The sequence below is a fragment of the Ornithodoros turicata genome, chromosome 1 (assembly GCF_037126465.1).
Source record: "Ornithodoros turicata isolate Travis chromosome 1, ASM3712646v1, whole genome shotgun sequence".
NCBI lineage: Eukaryota > Metazoa > Arthropoda > Arachnida > Ixodida > Argasidae > Ornithodoros > Ornithodoros turicata.
Window position 1 is genome coordinate 34,595,798 of NC_088201.1, and position 25,423 is coordinate 34,621,220.

Here is a 25,423-nt window from a genome sequence, read left to right on the forward strand (position 1 = left end):
TAAAGGGTACGAGATATCTTGGAGCTTGAGACCGGTAGACGCGGTGCGAAGCCGTTGCAGTTCGGGGTCCCGTGCCTGGGCGGTAGCGAAGTCCGCGATTGAGAGCGGGCTGGAGGAAAGGGTGGAGATGCGGCTGAGGGCGTCAGCCACTACATTCGCGGAGCCAGCGATGTGACGAATGTCGGTTGTGAACTCCGCTATGTAGGAAAGGTGACGGATTTCCCGCGGAGAGTAGTTGCGGCCGGCCGACGCCATGGCGCCGACTAGAGGCTTGTGATCCGTCCAGAGTGTGAAGGACCGCCCCTCGAGAAAATGGCGGAAATAGCGAACGGCTGAGTAAGCTGCCAGGAGCTCTTTGCTGAATGCGCTATATCGTGACTCTGCTGATGATAGCTTCCGTGAGAAAAATGCAATGGGCTGTGAGCAGGAGTCAACCTCTTGCTGGAGTGCGGCGCCAACAGCCTGGGCGGAGGCATCCACAAGCAGGGAGAGCGGGGCATTGGGGCGGGGGTGGGCTAAGAGGGTGGCGTCGGCAAGGGCTTGCTTGACGGCCTTGAAAGCGGTGTCGTGCACGCCGGTCCACGGCAGAGATTGGCGGGGGGTCTTAGGGGATTTCAGGAGGTCTTCGATGGGGGAGAGAAGTGCTGCACAAGCGGGGACGAAACGGCGGTAGTTGTTGATAAGGCCGAGAAATCTTCGCAACTGGCACGCGGAGGATGGAACTGGATAGTCCATGATGGGCTGGATCTTTTGAGGGAGCGGAGCTATCCCGTCAGCAGATACGTGATGTCCAAGGAATTCTAGAGATGTCTTTCCGAACTTCTATGGCGTTCATTGAAGGACGAGGCCCGGTCGCCTAGCAAGCCTTGAAGATGTCGTAGGAACTGCGATGGGCGGCGGTCGCCCAGGTCTTCAGCAGACAGCAATTGTTGGTATCTGCGTCATTCGGAGGCCATAGTACGTTCAATAAGAGCAGATTTGAGGGTGTCGTACGGTGTTTCGCCCATTGGGGCCATCAGGACGTCCGCGAAGTCGGAAGCGACTTCGGCCGGAAGGACGGATACGACGTGCCTGAATTTCGTAGGCTGTATGGAGATCCCGGCGAGCTGAAATTGGCATTCTGCCTGCAAGAACCACACTGAGGGATTGGCGGGCCAGAATGCAGGGAGTCGGACCGCGACGGAATTGACGTGCGGCGCCGGGGCTGGCGCGTCGGTGCCACCCTGGGAGGTCATGGAGACGTTCGGTACGTTCGGGTCACCAGATGTGGGAGCTAGACCGGAGCCAGAGAAAGAGACAACCGGATCGGCCAGCGCGGCGGCAGAAGAGAAGTGTTTATTCGGAGCACGGGCTCCAGAAGCGTGAGCGTGCTGTAGTCAGCACTTCATTGTCTCTTGGATCACGGCGCACTACAGATGCATATGTCGTCCATGTAGAGTACAAGTTCTTCTGACCATTTGAACTCCTCGAAGTATTTGTCCATTGCAGCTTGCATTGTAGCTGGAGCGTTGCATAAGCCGAAACTCATTCTGTTGTACTGAAAGTGCCCATCGGGCGTGACGAATGCAGTCTTGTGCCGGTCCTCTTTGCGAATAGGTATGTTGAGAAATCCCTTTTTGATGTCCATTTTTGTAAAATAATTGGACGATGCTAATTGGTCAAGGACATCATCAATGCGAGGCATGGGATAGGGATGCTGGATGGTTTTTGCGTTTAGCTTTCTGAAGTCGTTACATAAACGCAAAGGTGTCGTGAGATGGTGGGGCTGATGCACAACAATACAAGGCGAAGCATATTGAGAGTGTGAATGGACACAATTCCTTTCGAGAGCCATTGTGTTACCTCCTCCTTCATAAATTTGCAGTCGCTCCATGAACAGCGGTAGGGTGCTGACCTTATTGGTATATCGTCTGTTAGTTGAATTGAATGTTCCACATCAGAGACAATGCCAATGTCGGAATTGCCACTTGTGAAGGCCTGTTTGTTTTTCTTTAGGACTTGCTTCAATTTTTCTTGTTGTTCAAGTGGTAGGTGGGAAACATATGGAAGAGTTGCACCTTCGATAATGTCGGCAACACTAGTGTCGTAGGTTGCAGTATCTATAACGGGCGGTGCATCAAGAGTCGGTAGAGTCTCGGTTTGCGGAGTGCTTATTTCTCCTGAAAGTGATGAACCGAAGTACTCAGCATTCGGTTTATTCTCTTCATTTGTACATAGTGTTGTTTGGATGCTCTCTAGCACAACATGTTGTCCTCTGTGATGGTAGTTTTTATTTTGGCCGCGTATCGCCAGTCATTTCCTATGATGACATCTTTCGGAAGGTCGTCAAGTACGGCGATTTGGGAGAGCAATGCCTCGTGTCCATCTACTGACACTGTAGCAGTACAGCTGGCTCTTGGTGTTACAGCAATATTGCCAATTGCTGTGACGGGTTGCTCTGTCCGTCTAGGATCAGGTTGCTTCGTTCTGCCATTTTTTGTGATATCAATGTGAGCCATGATCCTGTGTCTAGGATTCCTTCAGTTGTGTTCTCATTGATCTTAACAGTTATATCGGGATAAGCTGAGGTGCTTGAATGGATGGTAGAGTTTCCGTGGTATGATTGTTTGCGGTTATGTTCATCCCGTGCTCCAACGGAGCTTGAGGTGGGCAAGACGTCGTCGTGCGCTTGCGGTCGAAACAGGGAGCGTGCTGCTCTTTGTTCGTTTCTTTGGTCAGGAAAAGGACAGTCGTAGCTTAAATGACCGTACTGTCCACAACGGTAGCAGTTATAGGCTGCCCGGTCACGTCTTGGGGACCACCTTGTGCTGGGGTCTTCTCCTTTGATGCAGTCTCCACCTTGGTCTTGGTTATTGTAACGAGTGGAATAGAATGTTCGCTGGCGTGTACGTGGTGAGGTTCGTTGTGGTACTGGCTGTAGGCTTCTTCCTTGAAGGTTGACGAAGGGTCGTACTGTTGTACGAATGAGTTAGCTATGTCAATGGCAGTTTGAATAGCTTCCATGATGTCGAGATTTGTGCCACGATAGTGAGCTGTGGTAATAGTCACAACTTCGCGTTTGTTACACCCGTAGAGAACACAGTTCAGCTTGTCGGAATTTGAAAGTTTGTATGGACACGATTCTGCTATTTTTAGCCGAGCGAACAGGTAAGATATTATCTTCGTTTTGAAGCTGCGTGCGTTGGACTGCAGTTGTAGCCCAATTCATTATTGTGACACTCTTTTTGAATGCCTGACGTATTTGCGTTTGTCAGTCTTGCCATGTTTTGGAGTACACTCCGATGGTTTCGTTCCAGTCACGAGCTGCGCCGCTTAATTTCATTCTGGCAACAGTTAATGTGGTAGAATCCGTCCAGTTGTATTGGTCTCGTATTTGCTGTATGTGTGTTAACCAGCTGTCCAGTTTATCTTCATGAAGTCCGTCAAAATTTCTTATCATCGCTGTCAAATCAAGTTGCGGTGCAGCTAACTGACCTGAAGGATTCGAAGCTGCTATACGGGTGGCGTGGTCGAAGAATGTCATTTGCGTTTCCGTAATTGCTCTCATGGTCGACAGACAGTCCCTGATTGTCTCAGGAGTCTCCTGCGCTGGCGGTGGACAGGAATTTCATGCATCCGTGCTCGTTGTCACGGCCGAATTTCGCTGAGCAATACGTTGCGCTAGTATGTCTTTAGTCCCTTGGCACTCGAGGTCAACAGATATGCAGTAGTATTCTAGTACCTTTTTGGGCAGGGAAGCGATTACACTTACATTGGTATACACTGTAGAATTTCCCGGTATTCGGAAGGTATAGTCGGCTGCGCCTTGTTAGGAACACACGTCCGAAGTCCCTCTCGATGTTCCAACTTCTTCCTCTCCCTCCTCGTCTTTTCCGCCCATGGGTTACACAGTACACTTTACGTCTGGACGAGGTCTCAACCTCACTGGCAAGAAATGGCAAAAACACACCAGAAAGTGGAGTTCTACTACTTGCAACAGTCACCCTACCACGAACTTGTTTACCGTACAAAAAACTTTACAATTTTTCCATACGCCCGCATGAAGTCGCGCGTTTGTCAAGCACAAGGCGAACGCCAGCTCTGTCCTAACTATTATCCGCATCGTTTGTAGAAGAATAGCTGCGTATAATGTTTGTTCAGCTTGGGACATGGCCCTTCGTGCACCGTGCCAAAGGACACGAGCTGGAAACGCGTACACAGAAAGACATGGTCGGGGAACGTCACGAAGGATATTGGAGAAGCACCACTCAAACATGCATCCGTTCACACTTAACCTTACCAGTGATTTCGGCATACACAGATGGGGCAGCCTCACGCAGCCTGAACTACTCAGCACGTCGCTTAACGATAATGCTGTTCATTCACGAGATATAACAGCGCTAGGTTAATCGATTGGCTTAACCCAACAAGGACACGAACAATGAAAGGTGCTTAGCAGCACACATATATGGAACATGTGAAGAAGAAAGATGTAGTATCATACCATTGCTCTCTGAATAAACCCGGGAAACCTTTTGTGACCCAACCACTTGAGTACGCAATATTAAGGCAAGAATAATAACAAGCTCAACTTTTCGCGTTCTATGCACGTCGCTCCCAATTCTGATGTGAATCAATAGTTACAATAATCAATAGATGAAGAAATTCAGCTCACCAACGATTGCTCGTACGTCCATTATTGCAATTCCAATCGTACGTTGCTACTAATCTATTAAGATGGAACTTTGCATTATATCCCCAAGGCACAAAGGCATATCAGCTCCATTAGGATGCTCGCTCAAAGATCCACATATCCTCAGAAAGAATAAAAGAGCTGCTGAATTCGTTTTGATTATGCTACAGGCTTGGGCACTTCAGCCGACATTTGCTATCTTCTGGGTGCCTTTGTCTAACGTGCAGGGGACAGCTGTGTTCACTATCGCATAGAGAACAATGACCAACAGCATGACATGGAGCACTCCACTTCTCGGTAAACAACGTATAACTAAGCACAAGCAATGAAACGAATGTAATGCACGATGCTTAATCTATTTCACGATAACACTCGACTTTTTTTTCTTTTGTCTTTCAAAAGAGCTTACTCGTTCCTTGAGCATAACTGAATCTCGTGTGCGGACCGGCTCTGGGAAATCCATAGGTGATCCTTCAGACACGTACTACTCTTGCTTTGAATTACCTGTCTCTCCTATCCAAGGCATGTATCGTCGGGCGACACTTTGAGCTTCAAAGCATTCCCCTTGAATCAGAAAGGGCAGTTATGTCAATAACTGGCACCACTCAGTATCAAGAGCAAAGAGATCCTACGCTCAGAGAGGACACGTACTCCTCTCATTCCTTTCTTTGTGGTCGCGGGAAGGCATGTCCTCGGGCGACAAGAAACATGAGAACGTAATCTAGTTCGAACGACGCGAGCAAGTTCTTCTATATAAACGGATTGGTCGTAAGCGAGTAATGGTTCGGTGTAAATTGTAAACGCGCAGTTTGGCATTAAGTCGATGAATGGAGGAAGGAATGAATCGCAGATGTTATATTGATTCGTGTTTGGTTATACTAGTATTTTACGTTGTACTCATTTTTGCTTCTTCATTTTAGAGGCAAGGAGTGTTTGAGCAAGCGCCTTCTCACCGCATGTAGTTCGTCATGGCATGCCGACACAACCGCATAGTTTTGTCCACGCGGGTGTGCCGCTGTGTAACGCTGTGCCCCAGAAGACATACATATAGGATAGAGGGGACACGATCATTTTGTCGACCGACATTTCTCTCCTTTTTGCATTCTGTAAGATATCGACATCTTAGTGGTGTTCAAAATCTGCTGTAAAAGCACCGTTATCTTGTGTTACTTTATTTTACGTCATATTTAGTGGCAGTCTTCCTGCCCCTCACAACGCTGCTCCTCACAAATCGCATTGACACCAAGTGCTGCTTTTGAGACTCAGCTGGGGTTACGAAGAAGCACCCGCACGTGAATCCACGAATGAATAAATTATGAAACTGGTGATGGGACCAAGACATGAGGTGCTATGTAATTTGCAAGTTTATTTTAAATGTGTAAGAGTTTTGTGCGGACTTCACGACACCTGTCGATGCAGAACTGGCAATTTCTCCACTTTCAAAACGGAACTTCGCCCCGTAACATGTTCAGAACCAACTGTCATTCAGAATGATATAGTTCTCGTTGCTCATAGTTTGATGCGACGTGTCCACCTTTTTGTATCAATTAGGATAGATGTTAGTTGATACAAAAGGGACGTACGCTGCGCTCTCTCCTCAAATCAGAAGCGATCATTGCATCATTCGGCGCAATGTTTGATACAGAGCGTGTTATGCGTTGAAGTTCTGTTTTTAGAGCGTATATATATATATATCTATTCTATACGTAAAGATAGAACTAGTTTGATGGATGTTCTGCTACGTCCTGAAGCAGAACATATTCAATAGGACGAATGAATGAATCAGCTTTATTTTCCAGAATACATTTACTTGCACATTCTTCATGCTGCCATCACATCATCATCCCCACCAACCCCTGGTGGTCTCTGCTATTAACCTTCCTTTAGCGGTACAAGTGAGCTAAAGTAGCCTGCTCCACATTTATGGAGTCATACAATCCAATCCAGAATACAACCTGTTCGATCTCGAGACTAAAGGCTGCGGGCATGACGAAGTCTCGAGGCCCATTCTATTAATGTAGTTATCCAAAACAAATAAGTGCAAACAAAGGAATACAAGCAAATATAACCACATAGAAACAATTATACCCCTATAAATCACGTTGCAACAGGTTATTTTACAGCGTCAGCTGTATAGTGGAGGCTTTTCCGATATCGCGTCGGCGTCGTCGGCATTGGCATGTCCGCACAAAACTCTTATCGCATGTGCGCTCAGCGCTGGAAGTCAGGAGGAGAATCCCGCCAGTTTACAACCGCTATCGATGGAAACTGAGTTAAAACCAAAGTACGTCAGCAAGGTTTGCCGATGGCGTGGGAAGTGTTGCGCGGCGCTTTATCGTGTATGTACACTCGCCTTACCGCTCGCGCAAGCTTCTCGTCGTCGGAGACTTTAAAGTGGACGTTTCACTGGCCAAGAACACCACTTTCCAAAGTGATATGTCCGAACAATTAGACCTTACGCTGTGCACCGACATCCGGCAACCCACAACTAGACATGGCTCATGCATAGACTTGGTGTTCCAGAACAGCCCCCCCCCCCCCCCCCCGTTCAGGACACCACTCGCCTCGCCAACCATTTCAGCGACCACAAATCAATACTGATCACGCTTAAATAAATTTGTCTACACGCTTTCATCCGGCCTCATTTCACCACACGCACAGCTGACGCTGAATTTCGCGTTAGACGAGTCGTAACCGTCCTGTAATTTTTTATATTGCCTTTTAAAAGCTTGTAATGGCCGGTTTGCAAACTTCAAATCGGGTAATCAGTTAAAGAGGCAGGCACGTAATTCGGTGGGTAATCGTTCATAATTTAGTACGTTGCTATCTGATAGTATCTCTCAGCATTTCGCAAGGCATAGTTCTTCTGGGTGGGTGTAACGCCTAAATTATTTATTCCGTTTTTAGGTGTGTAAATACCCATAGTGTAAAGTAGTATAGTTTATGTGCAGGTAGGATTTTCTATTTATGTAGTATGGGCGTTGTGGACATACGGTTATAATTTTATATTAACTAAAGCGCCCGTTTCTGCGCCAACGCTTATTTAAATGTTTTTTGTTTTTTTTTTTTGGTGCTGTTCCTGATACTAAGTTACAGTAAGGGAGCTTAGGGTGTATTAAGCGGTGGTACAGACGGTACATCAGACATTTTGGCAGAAAGCTCGTTATTATTGATCATTCCAATGGTTCGTGATAGATCAATCTTCAAGTTGGTCATGGGAATTGTCTATGAAAGCTGTTCATTAAGCCATGCATATAAAAATGTCCATGCCCTTTTACATTTTCTATTTGAACATTACTGATATATACATTCATATATTGTGCCACTGGAGCGTTAGATGGATGGATAATTATGTAAGTGAGATTTTGTAAACATTCAATCATTTATTTGAGGACAACCAGATACCTCGATTAGACTGTTCAAGCGCTGAAGCGGGACAAGGACGGATAGATAAGACGCAGACTTCGTCTCTTCCGTCTCCGCCCTTGTCTCTTCTCTATCCGTCCGTATCCCGCTTGAGCGCTTCAACTGTCTAATCATGAGTACCAACACGCCCAAATGTCCACCTTGCTAAAACCCAGATAGCTATTTGCGCTGGTTTGGAGTGTTGATCATTAATGTCGATATATCATGGTTGAAAACATGCCACGTAATCGTATCCAAAAGGGGCGCCATGCCGCTTTTGCTTGAATAGCTGTGTCTGCCGCTACACAGTATCAGCCATGCAGATATGGAGAAGCTTAAAGTGATAGCTATCTCAGCATTTGCTCATTTATTTTCGTCACAGCCACTGGAATCGCAAATCCGTTTTTCGTGTGGAGCTGCAGTTGTTGTTTTCTTCCTCCTCGCATTGTCAGTTTTATTTGAAACTGCACTCGAAAGCAGCCGTACACACACACACACACCCAAAAAAAGTAGAACGCCATGACGTGACACGTCTTTCAGACGCTACGTGTATCCATATGGAACAACATTCAAGAGACATCTCTGTCATCCGGAGTTCTGAGACGGTCGAACTGTCGGAGACACTTTTTAGCCTTTTCGCTTTACCTTCTTTCTGAGCTGTGTGCTCGTAAAATCTGACATAATCAATACATCCATGTGGCTTCAGAGCGGCTAAGCCATTGTTCTTGCTTTTTTGTTGTTGTTGTTGTTGTTGTTATTTCGCCGAAAAGGCGAACAAAGGATGCGAGAGAGGCGCGAATATTAATCTTGCGTACGAGAGGGCACTGTTCAGGCAGCCATCATTCCTACATTGCCGCTCGCTGTCACGACACACATGGCCTGTTCTAGGTTGAATCATGAGTGAGTCAGTTTCACGAGGCTCTGAATCTTAAAAGGAACGGTGCATTTTCCTTGTTGACGAAAGGACCGATAGAACAAGTGTGCGTGTGCGGATGTCCATCTGGGACACCGAGTAAAGTGGTCGGGAAGTGTGACCATAAGTTGCACCCTACCACAGCTGCCGCTTGGGACAGGTATGATAGCAGGCAAGCCACTGAACTGCCCAGCCAGCAAAAGAAATCTGGAAGGCCACGTGGTCATACTCCAGTGGCACGCAGGGAGCTTCGTTTGACAATTAGACATTTGACGCTAACAAGACGTAACCGCACAAAGGATATGGCGTTATTAGTGAGTTTTAGTGCATAATACGCTATCGCCTTTGCGCACGTAAGGAACAGCGTTGGTGGTTCTGCGCATGTGCAAAACAGAGCTTCGCGCTGTGCACAGAACCTAACGCTATCCCTTACGCACGCAGAGGCGATAGCGTACGCTGCACTAAAACTCGCTATTAAAAGAATACTTGTGGTCCGCCTGAATTGTAGCAATCATGGAGAATAGCATAATAGAATTGCTGCCGTGGTGGTGGTTGTGGTGACGGAACCGGCTTGCCGTTGTTGGCCTCACACAATTACTGCAGAACGTCGTCAGACAGACGTGTCACCAATCGGGTTTGTCGGTCGCTCGTTAGCAATTTGTTACGAAGACTATCGTGAATGCAGCTCCTGGGTGCATTAAGTGCATGCATGCAAACGCTTTGAGAGGCGACACATTTTCGCGAAACAAATATCTAAATGAACAAAGGAAAGCGGTGTATTCAGAGGGTAACCAAACACACCTAATCTACTTGCATTTTTGAAAACACGCGGCAAAGCAGGATGCACAAGGCGGCAAGCTAAACGAGAGTCTTGAAACAATTTTGTCTCCTTTCTAAATCGCAATACACCCTCCAAAAAGGTACATGACAGGTTGAGAAAAGAATTTAGGGTGATTTTTGTAAGCTCTCCATTCCCCTTCTACAAATTAGTGGTGCGCTCCATGCGAAGGCTTTGAAGAACAGGAAAATTAGCTCGCCGAATTGTTGGAATGCCAACTTCGTGACGTTGTAATAACAACGAGATTTGGCTGAGGCAGGCCACAAATATGGACGGCACAAATACGTAAGGCTCGAACGCCCAGAAATTAACGCATTCAAGTAACTCATGGAAAAAGTGCTGACGCCAGGAATCGAACCTGGGTCTTGCCGGAAACCAGAAGATCCATGTTCGATTCCTGGCGTCTGAACCTTTTCTTTGAGTTACTTGAATTCGTCACCTTATAGTAGAAACTCTCCGAAAATAAAAGTAACATGTAAAAACTACGTGTAAAATATGTCAATCTGTCAGTAAAGGCAGCCAACAATATCTAATGACCCTTTATATGGAAGTGAGTGGCTGAGTGTTAATTACGGGGAGAAGAAACAGAGCTTAAAGGGCTACAGAAGGCCATCCAAAATATTTATGCGATGAAAGTATATGCGTCAATAGTTCTCTACCGAAGAAACGTCACCGTGACGTAATCATGACGTTGGTAGACATAGCGAAACCGAAACAGCTCCGGCGGAGAACACCGCCGTTTCATAAAGCCGTATTTCTTCACGAAAGTCAAGGGTCGTTTCTTTGAATTAGTGATACACACAAATGCGGTCACGTTTTTAGTCGCTTTGGTGTCTTCATTCGCGTTCCCGGTCCACCACGGAAAGAAAAGAAGGCCCCACCCAAGGGTTGGTTGCATCGTCTCGAATGTCAACGTCGTAATCCTGTGCGCAATGTGGTTTGTTATTACGCGTATAGAGACACCACGTGTACTCCGAGAGAAACTCGTGCCCTTCAGGCCCTTGAAGATTGAGAAGCCCGGTAGCCATCTTTAGAAAGGGCTACCGAAAAGATAGGGTTACCGGTAGAATGGAGCAGAACAAGGCCATACAACTAATAATATAAAAGGATTTTTTTATTATTATTCCGTGTTAGCGCCGCGAAGCAACTGCAGCTAGGAGCAGCGTATAGATGGAGAAAGGACAGCAGGAAGGAGTAGGGGACAGGGGGGTTAGTATGCGTCCTGGGCCGACTTCAGGGGGAACTGTGCCGACATTCGTCTGGAAAGTCTTGGGAAAACCCAGGGAAAACCTCAAACAGCACAGCCGGTGGTAGGATTCGAACCCACCACCTCCCAGTCTTCATGTATGTCTTGCGCGTGCACGGAACCACCAACGCTATCCTTTACGTACGCACTGGCGATAGCGTACAATGTACTAAACCTCTCTAATTTCTGCGATAATTATGACTTTGTGGGTTGAATTACTGTTCATTGTGCATTTTACTGGCCTACTTAACAGTTTTATAGAAAGAAAACAGGGTGTTAAAAATGACTTCTGTGCTACTTTAAAAGGAGCTCTGTCATCTTCTAAATGACTGCGTGCCGGGTACGGACAGCATTACATACTCTCTGCTGCAAAACGAACGCCTCAGATCTGGAGCCTCCGTCTTTATCAGTGCCATTGTACCATTGCCCGCACCACCAAGCTTTCAGGACCACACTTATAGTGTCCCCAATTCAGCTAGGCTCTCATCCTCTCACTATGGCAAAATTACTTTGTCCATGGTAAAATCTCGCCCACGAACGCTCTGCCCTAAAACGACTCCTAACCTTTCTGGACAATAGAGTGTGTTACCAGACCGCTGAATGCGTGGCTTACGAAGTACAGTATCTACCGCACGGAGCAGATAAATGATCCATCAACTGATAAGATTATGAGTCATGCACCCTGCCATTAGTTCCGGTGGGAACGATAACTTCACGGTCAGTCTCTGTCGGAAATATCGGAGGCTTCTGATATGATGCTTTTGCTTTTGTCTGCCTTCACCGGATCGCTGTACTTTCCCACTTTTTCATACTCTCTGCTGCAGCGTTTATCGAAAAACTGGCAAGAATTACACGTACTTCAGGTCTTTAACCTACCGGGCTCCCGGTTGCCGTATACTAATGGCATCTTCGACTGGCGGCCACCAATCGCTCTAGAGCGCTCTGGAGCGCGCGCTCTATCTTCGATTGGTCAAAACGGAGCGCTGTGACAAGAGCTTCGGCAGTTGTTTCTTTCTTCCTCCAGCTCGGAGCGCTCGGGCTTAGAGCATTCGTACCGCAGGTCGAAGATACCATAAACTCTCTGTTATTAGTGAATGTTAGTAGACCGTTGATAACGTGGCTTCCGAAGTACCGTACCTACCGCACCCAATCAACTGATAAGATTCTGAGTCATGCACGCTGTCATTGGTACCGGTCGGTACGGTAACTTGACGGTAACGTTACCAACGGTATACTAAAATTCACTAATAGTGAGTGTTAGTATAGACCGTCGATAACGTCACCGTGAAGCTATAGCCTTCACGGTGCCTCTGCCGTGCTCTACGGTGCTCTAGTGCCTCTACCGACGTCCCCTAGGGATGGGGGAAGGGGTATAATTGAAGGCAGTCATGGGATAATACAAAAAAGTAACTGAGTTAGTTACTCTTTTGAAATGTAACTAGTTACAGCTATAGTTACTGCATTAAAGTAACTTAGTTACTTTACAGTTATCTTTTTAGGGAAAAAAGCGGAATTATTGTAACTCAAAACTTGTTTTAGAACTTGTACTGTCCATACATAGCGAAAATACTGTTTATAGACACAGGATTTCCCATGGTCCCTAACAACACGAAGCGAGTCCGTCTAAGGCCATCCTGGCTGCGTGTGTGAGATGACAGAACTCTTTTTGGGAAAAACGGCAGAGTATCTGAAGAAAATGACACTAGGGAATTGACGCGTGGAAAATATCGCAATAGCTGAGTAACTTTGTTAGAGTTACATTTTAAGTTACCTTAACAAAAAGTGATAACTAGTTACAGTTACAAGTTACTTTTGTAGAAAAGTATCTAGTTACTATAACTAGTTACTGCAAAAAGTAACTGGTTACAGTTTTAAGTTACTTGTAACTTAATTACTACCCAAGGCTGATTGAGAGCACAGAGTGAATCCAGAATGGTGTCCAAGTATGCCATCTCTTGCATTACTGTTCCTTTAGCTGCTATTCCCTGTTCCTTGATTTAATTGCTATTATTGGACAACTGTGTGTGTGGGGGGGGGGGGTGCGTTCCTGTAAAAGTTTATATTCTGAAAAGCAAAAACATTTGTAACATATAACATTTTCGTTCTGCAGTTTTTTTTTTCTTTTTCTTTTCTACAAATGCAATGATCGCGGATATAATGATTGGAGATATATTCAATACTCGCGCGGGTGTGGATGCGGTACACCTATTTCAACCAGCGCGGTTGCAGATGCGGTCGCGAACCTTACATGCTAGGATACTGTCAATCCTGTCCACTCTCATCTGTAGGCTGATTGCACTCACGAACTACCTTGGTAAAACGTTGGAGTAGGGCTCTCAACAACACTCCCTGAGAGTGCCTTGCTTCTGTGGGTGTAATAACAGCTCTTACACCCTATTTCGCTTTGCACCAAAAGAGCAGGGCCGGATCTAGGGGAGGGGGCGGATGTCCTGACCCCTCTCAATTTCTGTCCTTACATAGAGTTTCAATTTACCTCGGTAGTGTTACATGCTGCCCAATGCAGGACTCCCCCCCCCCCCCCGCCCGTTTCAGAAAAATCCTGCATCCGCCTCTGCAAGAGAGGTCATCGAAGAGGTGGTAACAGACAAGGTTCCCACCTTTTCACACCCTTTTTTCCGAGAGTGAACTGTAGGCCGTCTTATCCGGTTAGAATCAACCATCCGGTTCCGGGGAGCTTTTTTAGAACAACAACAACAACATAGATGAATGTATGAAGGCAGCAGTGTACATCCGTGTTTTCCGATCTCGAAAAGGCATACGACACAATATGGTACATTTGGCTTGTTCACTGAAAATGGTCTCACTTTCTCCCACGAGAGAACAGCGTGTGTGTCTTTCTCAGAAATGAGAGCATGACTATTCCATCACTCACCAAGGGTTTATCAAGGGTCATCACTCCTTAACTGACCACCAATCGTATGCAGCGTTCAAGAAATATGTGTATTTACAAGAAGCCTCTAGTACTGAACTATGTATTTGTGGAAGAAAGTAATCTCTATTTCCGTAAACCAAAAACAAAGTACGGTTAGTACGCTATCGCATTTCATAGCAACCAAAGTATACACTCTAAGAAAAAAATGTATGATTTTCTACCCATTTCAGTAAAGCTGCATTGCAACCACATTTCTACTCCAACCAGTTTTACCTTTTGGGTATAACTGCAGGGTAGAAACAAACTAGAGAGTAGACGCTATCCTTCTACCAGCTTGGGTAGGAAATTCTACCATTTTCTCTTAGAGCAAACGTGAGAGAGAGAGAGGAGCAAGGGAAAGGGACGCCGCCGCTTATACCCGCGGGGGAGAAGTCACGTGTGAATTGGCACGAAATGGTAGAAGTACCGTCCCGCTGCAACTCTGGGTAGGAAATTCTACATTTTTTTCTTAGAGTGTAATTGACATAGTCAAACTATGTGACTAAGTTACAAATGTTCTATGTGTAAGCCTATACTGTCACACGACAGATATCCACACGATAATCCAATTCGTTCCAAACACACCTGTTCGATGTTCTGGTCTGTTGAGTGGCCAATCCAACATCGAGGCAAATGTGGATCCAGATAATGCGGAACCTCCATGTGCCAGCGAGGCGGTCGAGCTCCATGGAAATGAACTTTGCATTGTCTTCTTGTCGTTGAGACACATGTCGACATGTCGACATGTCGACGTAACATGACTAACATGTAGACTTAAATGCCTCCAGCCACAGTCTTCCCACGAAAAGGGATGGCCCGTACACCTTGGTAAAGCTGCAGTCGCAAAAACTTTCCTCCTAAGTCTACAACGGTTTCGGTTCTACTTAACGTTGAAAGTATCTATTTCTTTCCTAGTAATCCTGTATTTAATTCACCTCCTCGTCTTCGCTGTTTACAATGTGGCAGTGGGGAGGGCGTTTATAAGACGCTTGTGCTACGGGGTCATTGCTTACCGCCTTGCGTCATGTCATAGTAACGAGAGCCTGTAACGATAGCCCGTGTCTCAGTCGGAACGTTTCGCTACGCGCATATGTTCCGCGAAATTAATACGCTGTCTCCCAGAACATAACGGCAGCTCGCGACCTCCCCACTAGAGCTTTTCTGCACTAAATTTGCATAACGTAATTAATTACGGAGGGCATGCTTACGTACTCAGAACCTTCGTTTTATTAGCACGGGTAAAGGGTAATTCACTTCCCCGCATCTTTGAGCCAGTTCGCTGCCATCGTTGCATTTATTATCCGCTCCCATGAACTTACCTGGCTGCTGTCTTCTTTGAGGTGACCCTCGGTAACTTAATATCTGAAAATCCTATTAGCTGAAACCGCAAAGTACCGCTGAGCCTTTCTACTTATTCGAAATTCTAACGAACCAGAGTCCCTGTGGGACGCTTTAAATTGAACGCTTTTACAAATAGTGGGTCGTACGTGTTTATAGATTGTAAGAAATGACAGCGCGGGCTATTCCTGAGTTGAGTTGAGTTGAGTTGATAAGAAAAGAAAAAAATGGAGAAATAGGCACTCATTATGAGAGCCGGCTATTCCAGATCACTTAGGCTATTCCTAATTAGGTTACTCCCTGCGAGCTATTCCTAATGTGGCACTTTGATGATGTTTCTCGGGAGAAAAGGTTTAGTTGACAAAAGCTGTCCAATAGTTGACACAATTAACTACGAACTAGGAGCGTTAACTATACTTTCGTTCCGTGAACACAGCTATGTGCAAATGGTTCTTTGTGATCTGATGAACGGTGAACTGCGTTGTAAATATGTCGGACGACGTGACAGCATTTTGTAGAAAAGACGACAATGACGAGATCCCCTTGTGTCCTACGAAAGATATTCTGGGGCAGAAATCCCTTCAAAATAAAAAAAAAGGTACTTTTCTCGTATCTATATGTCGTTCAATATTGAGGAATTTGAATTATCTGTGTATCCCCTTAAACGAATGCAATTTCCTGCTCAATATTGGGGGGGTTTGGTGATCGATTGCGATGGGGTTCCTGCCTGTGCCTGTCTTCGGTCATGGAACTCACGCCTCGTAACGTTTATTAAACAAACTTTAGTTCTTATTATTATTGTTGTTTTTCGTTTGATTTAGTGCTTTTACACAGTTTCTGTTCCCTTTATTACCGGTGCAAGGGTCACCAGAAAATGAGGAGTCTAGAGCGCAAACATCTATTTGGAACGTTAAGCGAGAAGGATAAGGTAGTCGATGTTGCGGCGGGCGAAGCGAACCGAGCTCAGCGTGCTTCACTCTTGGCTGCCTCGAGTGGAGCTCGTCGTCGTCACCCCGTGCTCCACTGTATACTTTTCCAATAAAGGAGTCGACGGCACAAAAATACAAAATTGTAACAGTATTACTCTCTTGCTCCGAGTTAAATGCTGGGAAGGTTTGTTGCTATTTTAGGTCAATACAAAAAAACAAAAAAGATCGAAGAGGAGCTATAGAAAAGAAGACTTTGAAAGCACAAACTTTTGCGTGAACAATAATATCACTGTATAGTAGATCGTGACGCATACTCGGAAGACCTTGCGAGCGAGAGAGTTCAATAATTCCTCTCGAATGCGCGGCGTAATTTAGTGCGTGTTCAACGAGATACCGGTGTAAATATTTTCGTGGCGCTCTCCCGCGCCATTTTCTAGACGGTTTATATTTGCTTTCATAGGAGCCTCGAACTAAGGCCTCTTCTAACAAAACTCTGCCTTGAATCGTGAGAAAATCCTAATGTTCATTCGATTTGCCTAAGATATATTTCGGCTAGCGGGAAGAGACCGAGAAAACATGTAATGGTGTGGAATAAAGCGTTGTTCGCGTGAGCGCACTCCCGTCTGCCTTTTAGCGTATGTATGTTTCTTCGGGGATATTTGGCCTCATTAGGAAAGCTTTGCGATGGTACTGCCTTAACTTCGAAATTCGAATAAAGTAGCCAATGAAGCGTATTGCCAAATAAAAGATATCGCGAGAGAAAACAAACCAGACGGTACAGTTTGAAAATAACTTTACCCTACGGCGTTGATTCGGCCCGCCAGAGATCAATCATTTCCCGTATGTTCCTGGCAGCCTTGTAATGTGAGCAGTCAGCCTGTCTCGTACGTCCAACTTTTCTTCCCATAAACCAGCTCACAACCACGCAATAAAAGCGTCCTTTCTGCTGTCTCGATTCCTGGTTCAGAACCAATGGTCCGTCGGTTATACATAGCACCTAAATGACCCGTAAGTATTAGTTTGGTCGCCATGTTTTCCGCGTAAGAGTCGCACAAACTGCATAAACTTATTTACTTTCCCTCTCGGGTGATTTAGTAGTGTTTGCTGCTGTTCACCACTGGGTGTTTTATGCCGCATGTCGGGGGCGTTGGTAAAGACGATTAGGCCCATTTGACTAGAGCAAATTTATCGACATACTGAACGGAAAGCGAAAACAACATCGCGCACGGGCTCGTGCTTCCGTCTTTTCGTCGGTCTCGCTGGTTCAGTTGATAACGTGTCCGCCTACTGATGCAAAGGTTGCAGGTTCGATCACGGCCAAGAACGCCAGTAACTTGGTAGCAGGGAATAATTTGCTAATTGGGGAGGGTACATAAAATAAAAGAATTCTGCCTGTTCCGTTGGCTTCATAAGACGGCTGTACAGCCGTCAGAAATGATAATGGATAATTCGTTGCTATTACGCCGCGAGACAGCTACGATCATGAGCGATGCCACAGTGGTCAGTCTGTGGACTTAATTTCGCCCACCAGAGGGTCCTTTAACGGTTGTTTAAAAGGTTCTTTGCACTGAAATTTCAGCACACGGCACACCGTATTTAACGCCTCTCGCGGAAGATGGCGTATCTAAGCAACTTGTACCCTGCCACCAAGTTGCAGCTGTCTGAACGGCATCCCATGTTAATTCCCTCGGTCTGTTTCGGAAAGTAGTCTATATCATATTTTACGTATTCGCTTTTACGTATTGGATAGTTGTTGTACCACATAAGTGAACGAATGGTACGGAAGACGCGAATAATACAGAAAATAGAAAACACACTTTGTATCTCCTTCGAAGATATGTGCTCCATTCAATGTACGGTGAACGAGACATTGCCAACGTAGCAGGGACCTATGCTGAGCATATTCTAACGCAATATCGTACGCCCTAAAAAACAGAACTTCGCCGCATACACGCTCGGAACTAACCATCCTTTAGAAGGATATTGGCCTCTTTACTGATTTACCATACTGACTGATTTACTGATTTACATACCGATACTGACATACCTCACAATAAAGTTGTTGTTGTTGTTCTTTACTGATTTATTGCAAATAGGAACTGCGCGACTTTTTATAGCGAATTCGATATATGTTAATTGATACAAAAGGGAGTACACTTTCAAAGACAACGATATCGTTAACGGTTGGTTCTGGACGTGTTATGCGACGAAGTTCTATTTTTAGAGTGTATCTAATACTAGAATGGACCACTACAACTTCCGGAGATCACAATTATACTGCGTTGGATTAAATACAGGAGTTACTGCGCATGCGCTCTGTCGTGCGCAGCAGCACCGTGAATGAACCGCGTAGAGTTCGGAAGACAAGCAGTATAGAGTGCCTGATACGCTGCGCGAAATTTTCAGCCTCTTTGCAAAGGATTGCCAACCTATACCAACTGGGATAATCTTCTTAGGTCCTCTGAAGCTCCCGGTGATCCGAGACGGCCGGGGCCGGACAAAAAACGACATCGTGGGGCCTTATTTCGAAGGTGACGAGCTCAGCCTTACCTGCGAAACCCCGGGAGGTAAGTCTGCCTGCTTTTCTCCTTGCTCCCTCTACTTCTTTTCTTTTTGTGTCTTTTTTTTTATCTTTCTTCGAGTGTATAACGATATATCACACTAAGCTCAATCAAAATACGAACGAAAATGCGTTGCTGAACGACAACTTCGGCAGATGATCAAAGGCTACATCGCGATGAATAGAGTGTTTCCGTTTGCATGCAAGTCGATCTCGGGTCTATTGCAAATAATTGGGTAAAATATAATCGATTACGTATTTGGTAATCGATCAATAAAAAAGAAAGCAATCAATGTGTGCCGAGATTTCAGCACATGTAGAAAAAAAAAAGTCAGATTGGTAAAGTAAATGCGCGGACAGACTGGCGCCACTCACGTCTCACAACGTAAAACCGCGAATTATAACAATTAATAGCCTATATTTCTTGACAAATAGTTACATGTCAACATCGAAGAAGCCTAGGACGTGGCGCATGGACGCGTTTCGGAGTATTCCGACAACATGAATTGGACTTGGTGAGCGGAACGACGGACGCGCTATTCCGATGCCAACTCTGTCTAAACTCCAGAGGAGAAGCAACCTTCAACCTTTCAAGCTTTGTCGGCTCCGCATCTTCCATCGGAAGCGAATTTTAATGAAACTGTCAAGCGTCTGACGGAAACCGTTGTCTCAAAAGCATCCCAACTGTTGTGCCGTTCGAAGCTTCAGCGAGGTAACCAAGAACGGTCGGAGACTCTTGTGAACCATTGCCAGGGAGCGGTCAACCAACTAGTTCAATTGCAGGCGCGATCGGAACACGGACAAGCTCAATCATGGTTGGTGTTCGGGAAACCACAACTGAAGTGAATGTGCAGCGAGTATAAAGCGCACAGTGCTCGAGCCTGAAGTGCTCATCAGAATCGCTCATCAGGATCGCATTTCGGAGAGAGGTGATGGCTATCGCCTTTCCAGTGACTCCGAGTTGGAGCGGAACGCCTTTCTCATAGGAGAAAGCTGATCTCTATAGGTGCTAATGGTGTTCACCACACCGTTAAAGCCCACAAGAGACATGTGTTTATACCGAAATTCACAGTCGGGGTCAAGGCAGAATGCATGCTGCTTAATTTTGAATTTCATTCTTGAACTGCATCTTCGTCACACAATGAACACGTACTGAGAGACGTAGCCCCACATTCCTTCAGCTTTGACAGCAGTAATCTGCGGACGTGGTCAGGAGAAGAACCCAAGAGCACTGGACAGCGCGCAAGTACGAACGTGCCTCAAATCTAAAGACTGCATCCATGCCATGAAACGAAGCGAGTTTGATGTGATTGGAAGATATTGGTTCAGACCGCTCCGTGTTAGAATCAGTGGAATACACTACATTGAGGAGGCTGCAGATTCAGATTCCATGCTCAAGCGTTGCGACATTGACGGACATAAGGGAGCGTCACCTGCATTGGAGTTAATACAAGATCCCGTGCCATGTTTTCTGAAGGCACGTCCGCTTTGTTTTGGCATCAATAATGCTACGGAGAGAGCGATTGATAAACTAATGTCTCAGGCGAGGTGGTGGAGCAGACTACAACACTCACATCAGACCAGTCTATACTGGTTGTTGTCCGAATAGAGACGGACGCAAAAGGTTGTGTGTGTGACCACAGTATATCACCGCCGCTAAAGTGCTTCGTGGCCTTTATCATGGCCAGGAGAGCTATTCGCCAATTCAGAGGGAGAGCGAATATTTTCAACGCTATATTTAAAGCAGGCTTATAAGCAATCGCGTTTTGCAGGTGCCTAAACAGAATTCCTTACTGCCAACACGATTAATATCAGCACCACCACAGATCGCTCGTACGAAAACTGGGGGGGGGGGGGGGGGGGGGGGGGGGGGTATACGTTTATTTCGGAAAGGTCAGCCTGACCGAAGGTCGGCTTGCTATTCCCAAATCAAACATATAGCACAAAGATGAAGCAAAACCAAATATAAGATGGCGAGGGTGGCGTGAAGTGTAGATGACATGAAAGGTCAACTCATAATTTGTTCATGAGGTATGTCGTGTGGAGGAAGTCGAGCAAAGCTCGAGTGACGCACCACTGACGGGAGTGTCGCACAGGGCCAAATAGTACAGAAAGGTCTATGTGTGTGTGTCCCAGAGCAGTCAGGCGTCCTTTGAGGGTGTCGCGGGCAGTGTCGTAACGTCTGCAGTGCAGTAGTAGATGCGCTGTATCTGCTTCCACCCTGCACGTTGCGCATGCTGAGGAGTTCAGTTGGCCCATCTTGAATAGCAGTGACGGTGTTCGGGCTACGTTTAACCGTAAACGGTGTACGATCGTTTCTTCCCTTCGGATGAGCGGCAGAGTGGTCGTGTATTATATCTTCGGGTCGATGGAGTGCAGGAACGTGTTTTTAGGCACACCATTCTCTATGAAGTGTAGTGTGTTGCGGGCGCAGAGCCGCCTCACCTCAATTCTGCTGGCGGACGACGGCATCGGTACTGATGCAATTAGCTCACCTTCCTCATGAGCGCGGCGCGCAGCGTCGTCAGCATATGTGTTCCCGTGCAGGCCAATATGGCCTGGCACCCACTGGAACCAGACATTGTGGCCTGAGGCGAGTAATTCATTGTAGCGCTTTGCGATCCTTGTGCAGATGTCGTTAATCGTATTAGCACAGTATGAGGCTATCATCTGCAATGCTGACTTGCTGTCAGTGAGGATCGTCCAATTGTCCACTGATGAACGCGATATGTATGACAATGCTGCGTAGATGGCGTAGAGCTCTGCCTCTGTCGAGGATGCTTCATGAGGAAGCTTACGTCCTTGCTGGATGTTATAACTGGGCGCGTAGAATGCGGCCGTTGAACTGCCTGGTACCACAGATCCGCCAGTGTATACTTCCCTTCGTTGGTGGTGTGCAGTGTCTAAATGTTCCAGAACAAGTTGGCGCGCGATGATAGGGGGCACGTTACTCTTCTTTGCTAGGCCAGGGATGTCCGTATGTATTGTAGGGGTCCACATAGGTGGTGTATATGAGAAGTGTGCAGTGGACGATAGTACGCAGCTTTTTAGACGGGAGACTGCAGCTCCGAACGTAGACGATGGGCAGTTCGACTCGATAGGCTGGAGGTAATGTGATCGATGCCGGGTGAGAAATCGCGTGTAGGTACGGAGTGTCTCTCTGTCTCGCAGGACATGCGCCGGTGGTTCCTTCGCTTCAGCTAAGACGGAGTATGTCTCAGTGGTCCTGGGAACTCCTAGGCATATCGGAGACTACGTGCTTGGATCCGTAGGAGTTCCATCTCTCCGTTTCTACTGAGGCCGTGTAGGTCCGGCAAGCTGTACCTTAGGGTTCCTATTATGAGGGAGCAGTGTAGCTGACGCAGGTCAGCACACGTCAACCCACAGGATGCTCCAGGGACGTGTCGTAGCACGTTGGTATAGCTGTTGGTTTTGGTCAAAATTGACTTGAGGTGTTTCGACCATGTCAACCCTCTGTCTATGATGATACCCAAGTATTTATAATGCGGGACAAACTTCAGCGGCAGACCCCCAACATGTAGAGGGTACTTGCTAAAAGAGCGGCGCGTAGAAGCCATGGCTACCGTTTTGCTTGGTGAGATCGAGAGCCCGCGGTCGGCGAGGTAGGATACAATAGTGTCTAGAGCGGTCTGTAGACGTTGTTGGATCGTATCGCGGCGGGCAGCTGAGGTCCAGATGCACACGTCGTCAGCATATATTGTTATGTGGATGTGTTCACGTAACTGTAAGGGGAGTGAAGCCATAATGATATTGAAGAGCAGTCGTTTGGAGCAAGTACGCATAAAGCTACGATACGCATACGACAAAGCTGGTAGTGCGCGCCAGCATGCTTTGCGCGTCGGCGTTACGTAATCAATGACGTAGGGGCGCAGGTCGTCTATAGGCCACTAGCTCGTACTCTGCTATGACTTCCTCTGTCCCAGGGTGGACTAGCCCTACCTGACATAGGCCTCATGAGCAGAGGCATTGCCCTAAAGACCGCGCGCGCCTCCGTGGCGAGACATCAACAACACAAGTGCTCCTAAAGTTCTGGATGGGACCATCAGGACGAGATCTCTCACCAGAGTCACATGACCCATTACTCCCAGCGGGACGCTGCCGTTCACGCTTACCATCGCAGAATGACGTCTTTCTGTGAGTCCGCGAGTTCCGATCCGCCTACACGGATGCCCAAAGCTGATTTATGGAACGAAGTGCGTGCCAACGCAAACTGGAACAGGAGCCAGAAGCATACAGTGGATGACAGCGTTATGGTCATATGGCTGCCTGCTCCCCTGCACGATGCGATATGGAGCCTTCGCACGGGATATCCTACACACGAGGTATCGCCTTCAGACGTGGAACATCACCTCGACCTTTTTGAATGCCGGATTTTAATAATTTCTTGGCAATTAGTACGGCACTCTACGAACATCGTCTGCCTAGTGCCCTTCCATTGTCGACAGTCGTTGGACGGCACGCTGTAAAACTGTAGCACAACGTCGACGCAACGCCCCTTTGTTTATACTCAGACGGAGATTGCAGGTTCGCATCTTGTATTGCTACCTGGAGGATGGGACAAGTCGCAATGCTTGCCACAATGCAGTACAAAAAATAATACTGCCCTCGCCCTAAAAACGAAGAGCAGGTGCTCATAGCGATGGTTCCCCTCCCCGGCGAACGATTAGGACGCGGAATGCAGCAACACCTTGCCGCAACACCTATTCATGCCAGGAAGAGAGGGTTTCTGCGCGATCTCCCTTCCATTAACATTCAGGGTGCGCATGTTAGCATCGCTGGTATGCCTGCGTAAAGGTATATAACCTCCGCCATCTGTATATAGCCATAATCACGAACCTTGCTTGAGGACGTGTACATAATACCTTGTGCATTTTCTCGTCGCGATTAGTAGTGTCCGTAATGAATTGTAAATAGTGTTGACAGATGTTCAATAAATTTCCTCAAACAACTAAGGTGCTTCTTCGTTCCGTGTCTCAGGGTATTCCTGCATCATCATGCTTCACCAACTAGCCTGCGCCTTGTCCCTTCTCCACGTAATGTTTTCTATTTGGCACACGACGCAGAAGGATTACATCCAACGGATGCCAGTATTAAGGATTTGGTACAGGCTCCACCACCAAAGTGGAGGACCGATATTATATACACCCCGAAACTAATTTCTTTATATTAAAGGTTGCTCAAAGGCTGTAGCAAACAACCTCTTCGAGTTGTACAAGTCAGGCTACAAGTGGGAATGGCCTGGCAGATATCAGGCTCCATTTTATGAGCTCCAGAAATGGGCTCAAGAAAAGACAGTAGCCGTCCACTACGATGGCGCCAAGACGCTGGTGGATGCGCGACCTCATTTTTGGTTTTGACGAACCGTCTTCTTCGAGAGAGGAGGTCAATTCCCGTTGGACTTCTATGAGAGGAGTTCCGTAGGCCCAGAGGAACTCCAGTAGCAAAAAAGGCGTTGTTTTTTCTCTTTCGCCTTGTTTTGATACTGCTTCCGTCCTGCTTCCGTTGGATCTCGTTCAAAGAGCTCTGCTGAGCTTTTTTAGGGTCGTCGACCCTCAAGGACGGCTATAAGACCATGCCGTTCACGCTGCTTATCAGCAAATAAGTTACCGGTAACTAACCTCCCCTTCCCCCCTCTTCCCCGAGCAACGTGCCGCCAGTCGAGGCAAGCATACCTCTCGCCTACTCAACGTTACCCTCACAGTGAGGACCGAAATCCTACGATGTCCAAAAAGTTTAGAAGTGTTTTTAGGGCAGACAAGCAGGGCATAAAAAACAAGCATGGAGCAATTAGGGCAGACAACTACACGCATGGCCAAATCCAGCCCTCCCACTGTACGCTCATATTTGTTCCTTGATACGTAAAAGCCGGGTAGTTGGGTTAACTATACTTTTAACATAGACGGGTAGAAAATTCAGCGAACCGGTAAGGAAGTATATGAAGGGAAGTGCCTCTGGAGTCTTCTGGAGAAGAAGAACAGTCTCTGTTCGAAATGTCGGCGGTTCTCGTCCTGAGGCACTTCCCTTCATAAACCTTTAACAGTTCGACAAATTGCAGCTATCTACAAGTGATTGGGGCAGCATTTTACTTTCATGAAACCCTACTTTTCCCATGTGTTGATAAGCTGTCGACGTGACAAAAAAGAAGTTTTTCTCAATAAAGCACTAACGCCTCGCGTTACGATTTTTTTATAAAGATTACGACTAAAAACTCTTAGATAATTTGACAGTTAAATTGCGTAAGTTATTATCAACCAAGGGCCAAGGCAAGGTACTCTGAATTTGAACACACAACAGAGTACACAAGTACTCTGAAGTAAGGTACATTTGAACTATAACCTTTATGTACTATAGCTTGTTGTCCTTGCAGGTAAGCCGACCCCCGCCATCACGTGGTTCAAGAATGGCAAAGTCATAGAAAGTTCGACGCTGTCTTTCGCCAGAGGAAATATTCGTAGCGACGTCGTCATCCCGGTGCTCACCAGATCTGACCTACTCGCTATCTTTTCGTGCCAGGTGTCCAACAACATTTCAGCGGCAGTCAGCTCATCCGTAAAGTTAGACATGATATG

At 46.6% G+C, this 25,423-nt stretch overlaps 1 protein-coding gene across 3 annotated transcripts in view; it reads left to right on the forward strand.

Moving 5' to 3' along the window:
- The window catches only part of LOC135377951 (roundabout homolog 1-like), a 366,826-nt gene that overhangs the window by 271,542 nt on the left and 69,861 nt on the right, over positions 1–25,423 (forward strand). For all 3 annotated transcript variants that reach the window (XM_064610737.1, XM_064610735.1, XM_064610736.1), the window contains exons 3-4: positions 18,730–18,840; positions 25,222–25,422. In XM_064610737.1, coding sequence (XP_064466807.1) covers positions 18,730–18,840; positions 25,222–25,422 — 312 coding nt within the window. The remainder of the gene's footprint in view (positions 1–18,729; positions 18,841–25,221; position 25,423) is intronic.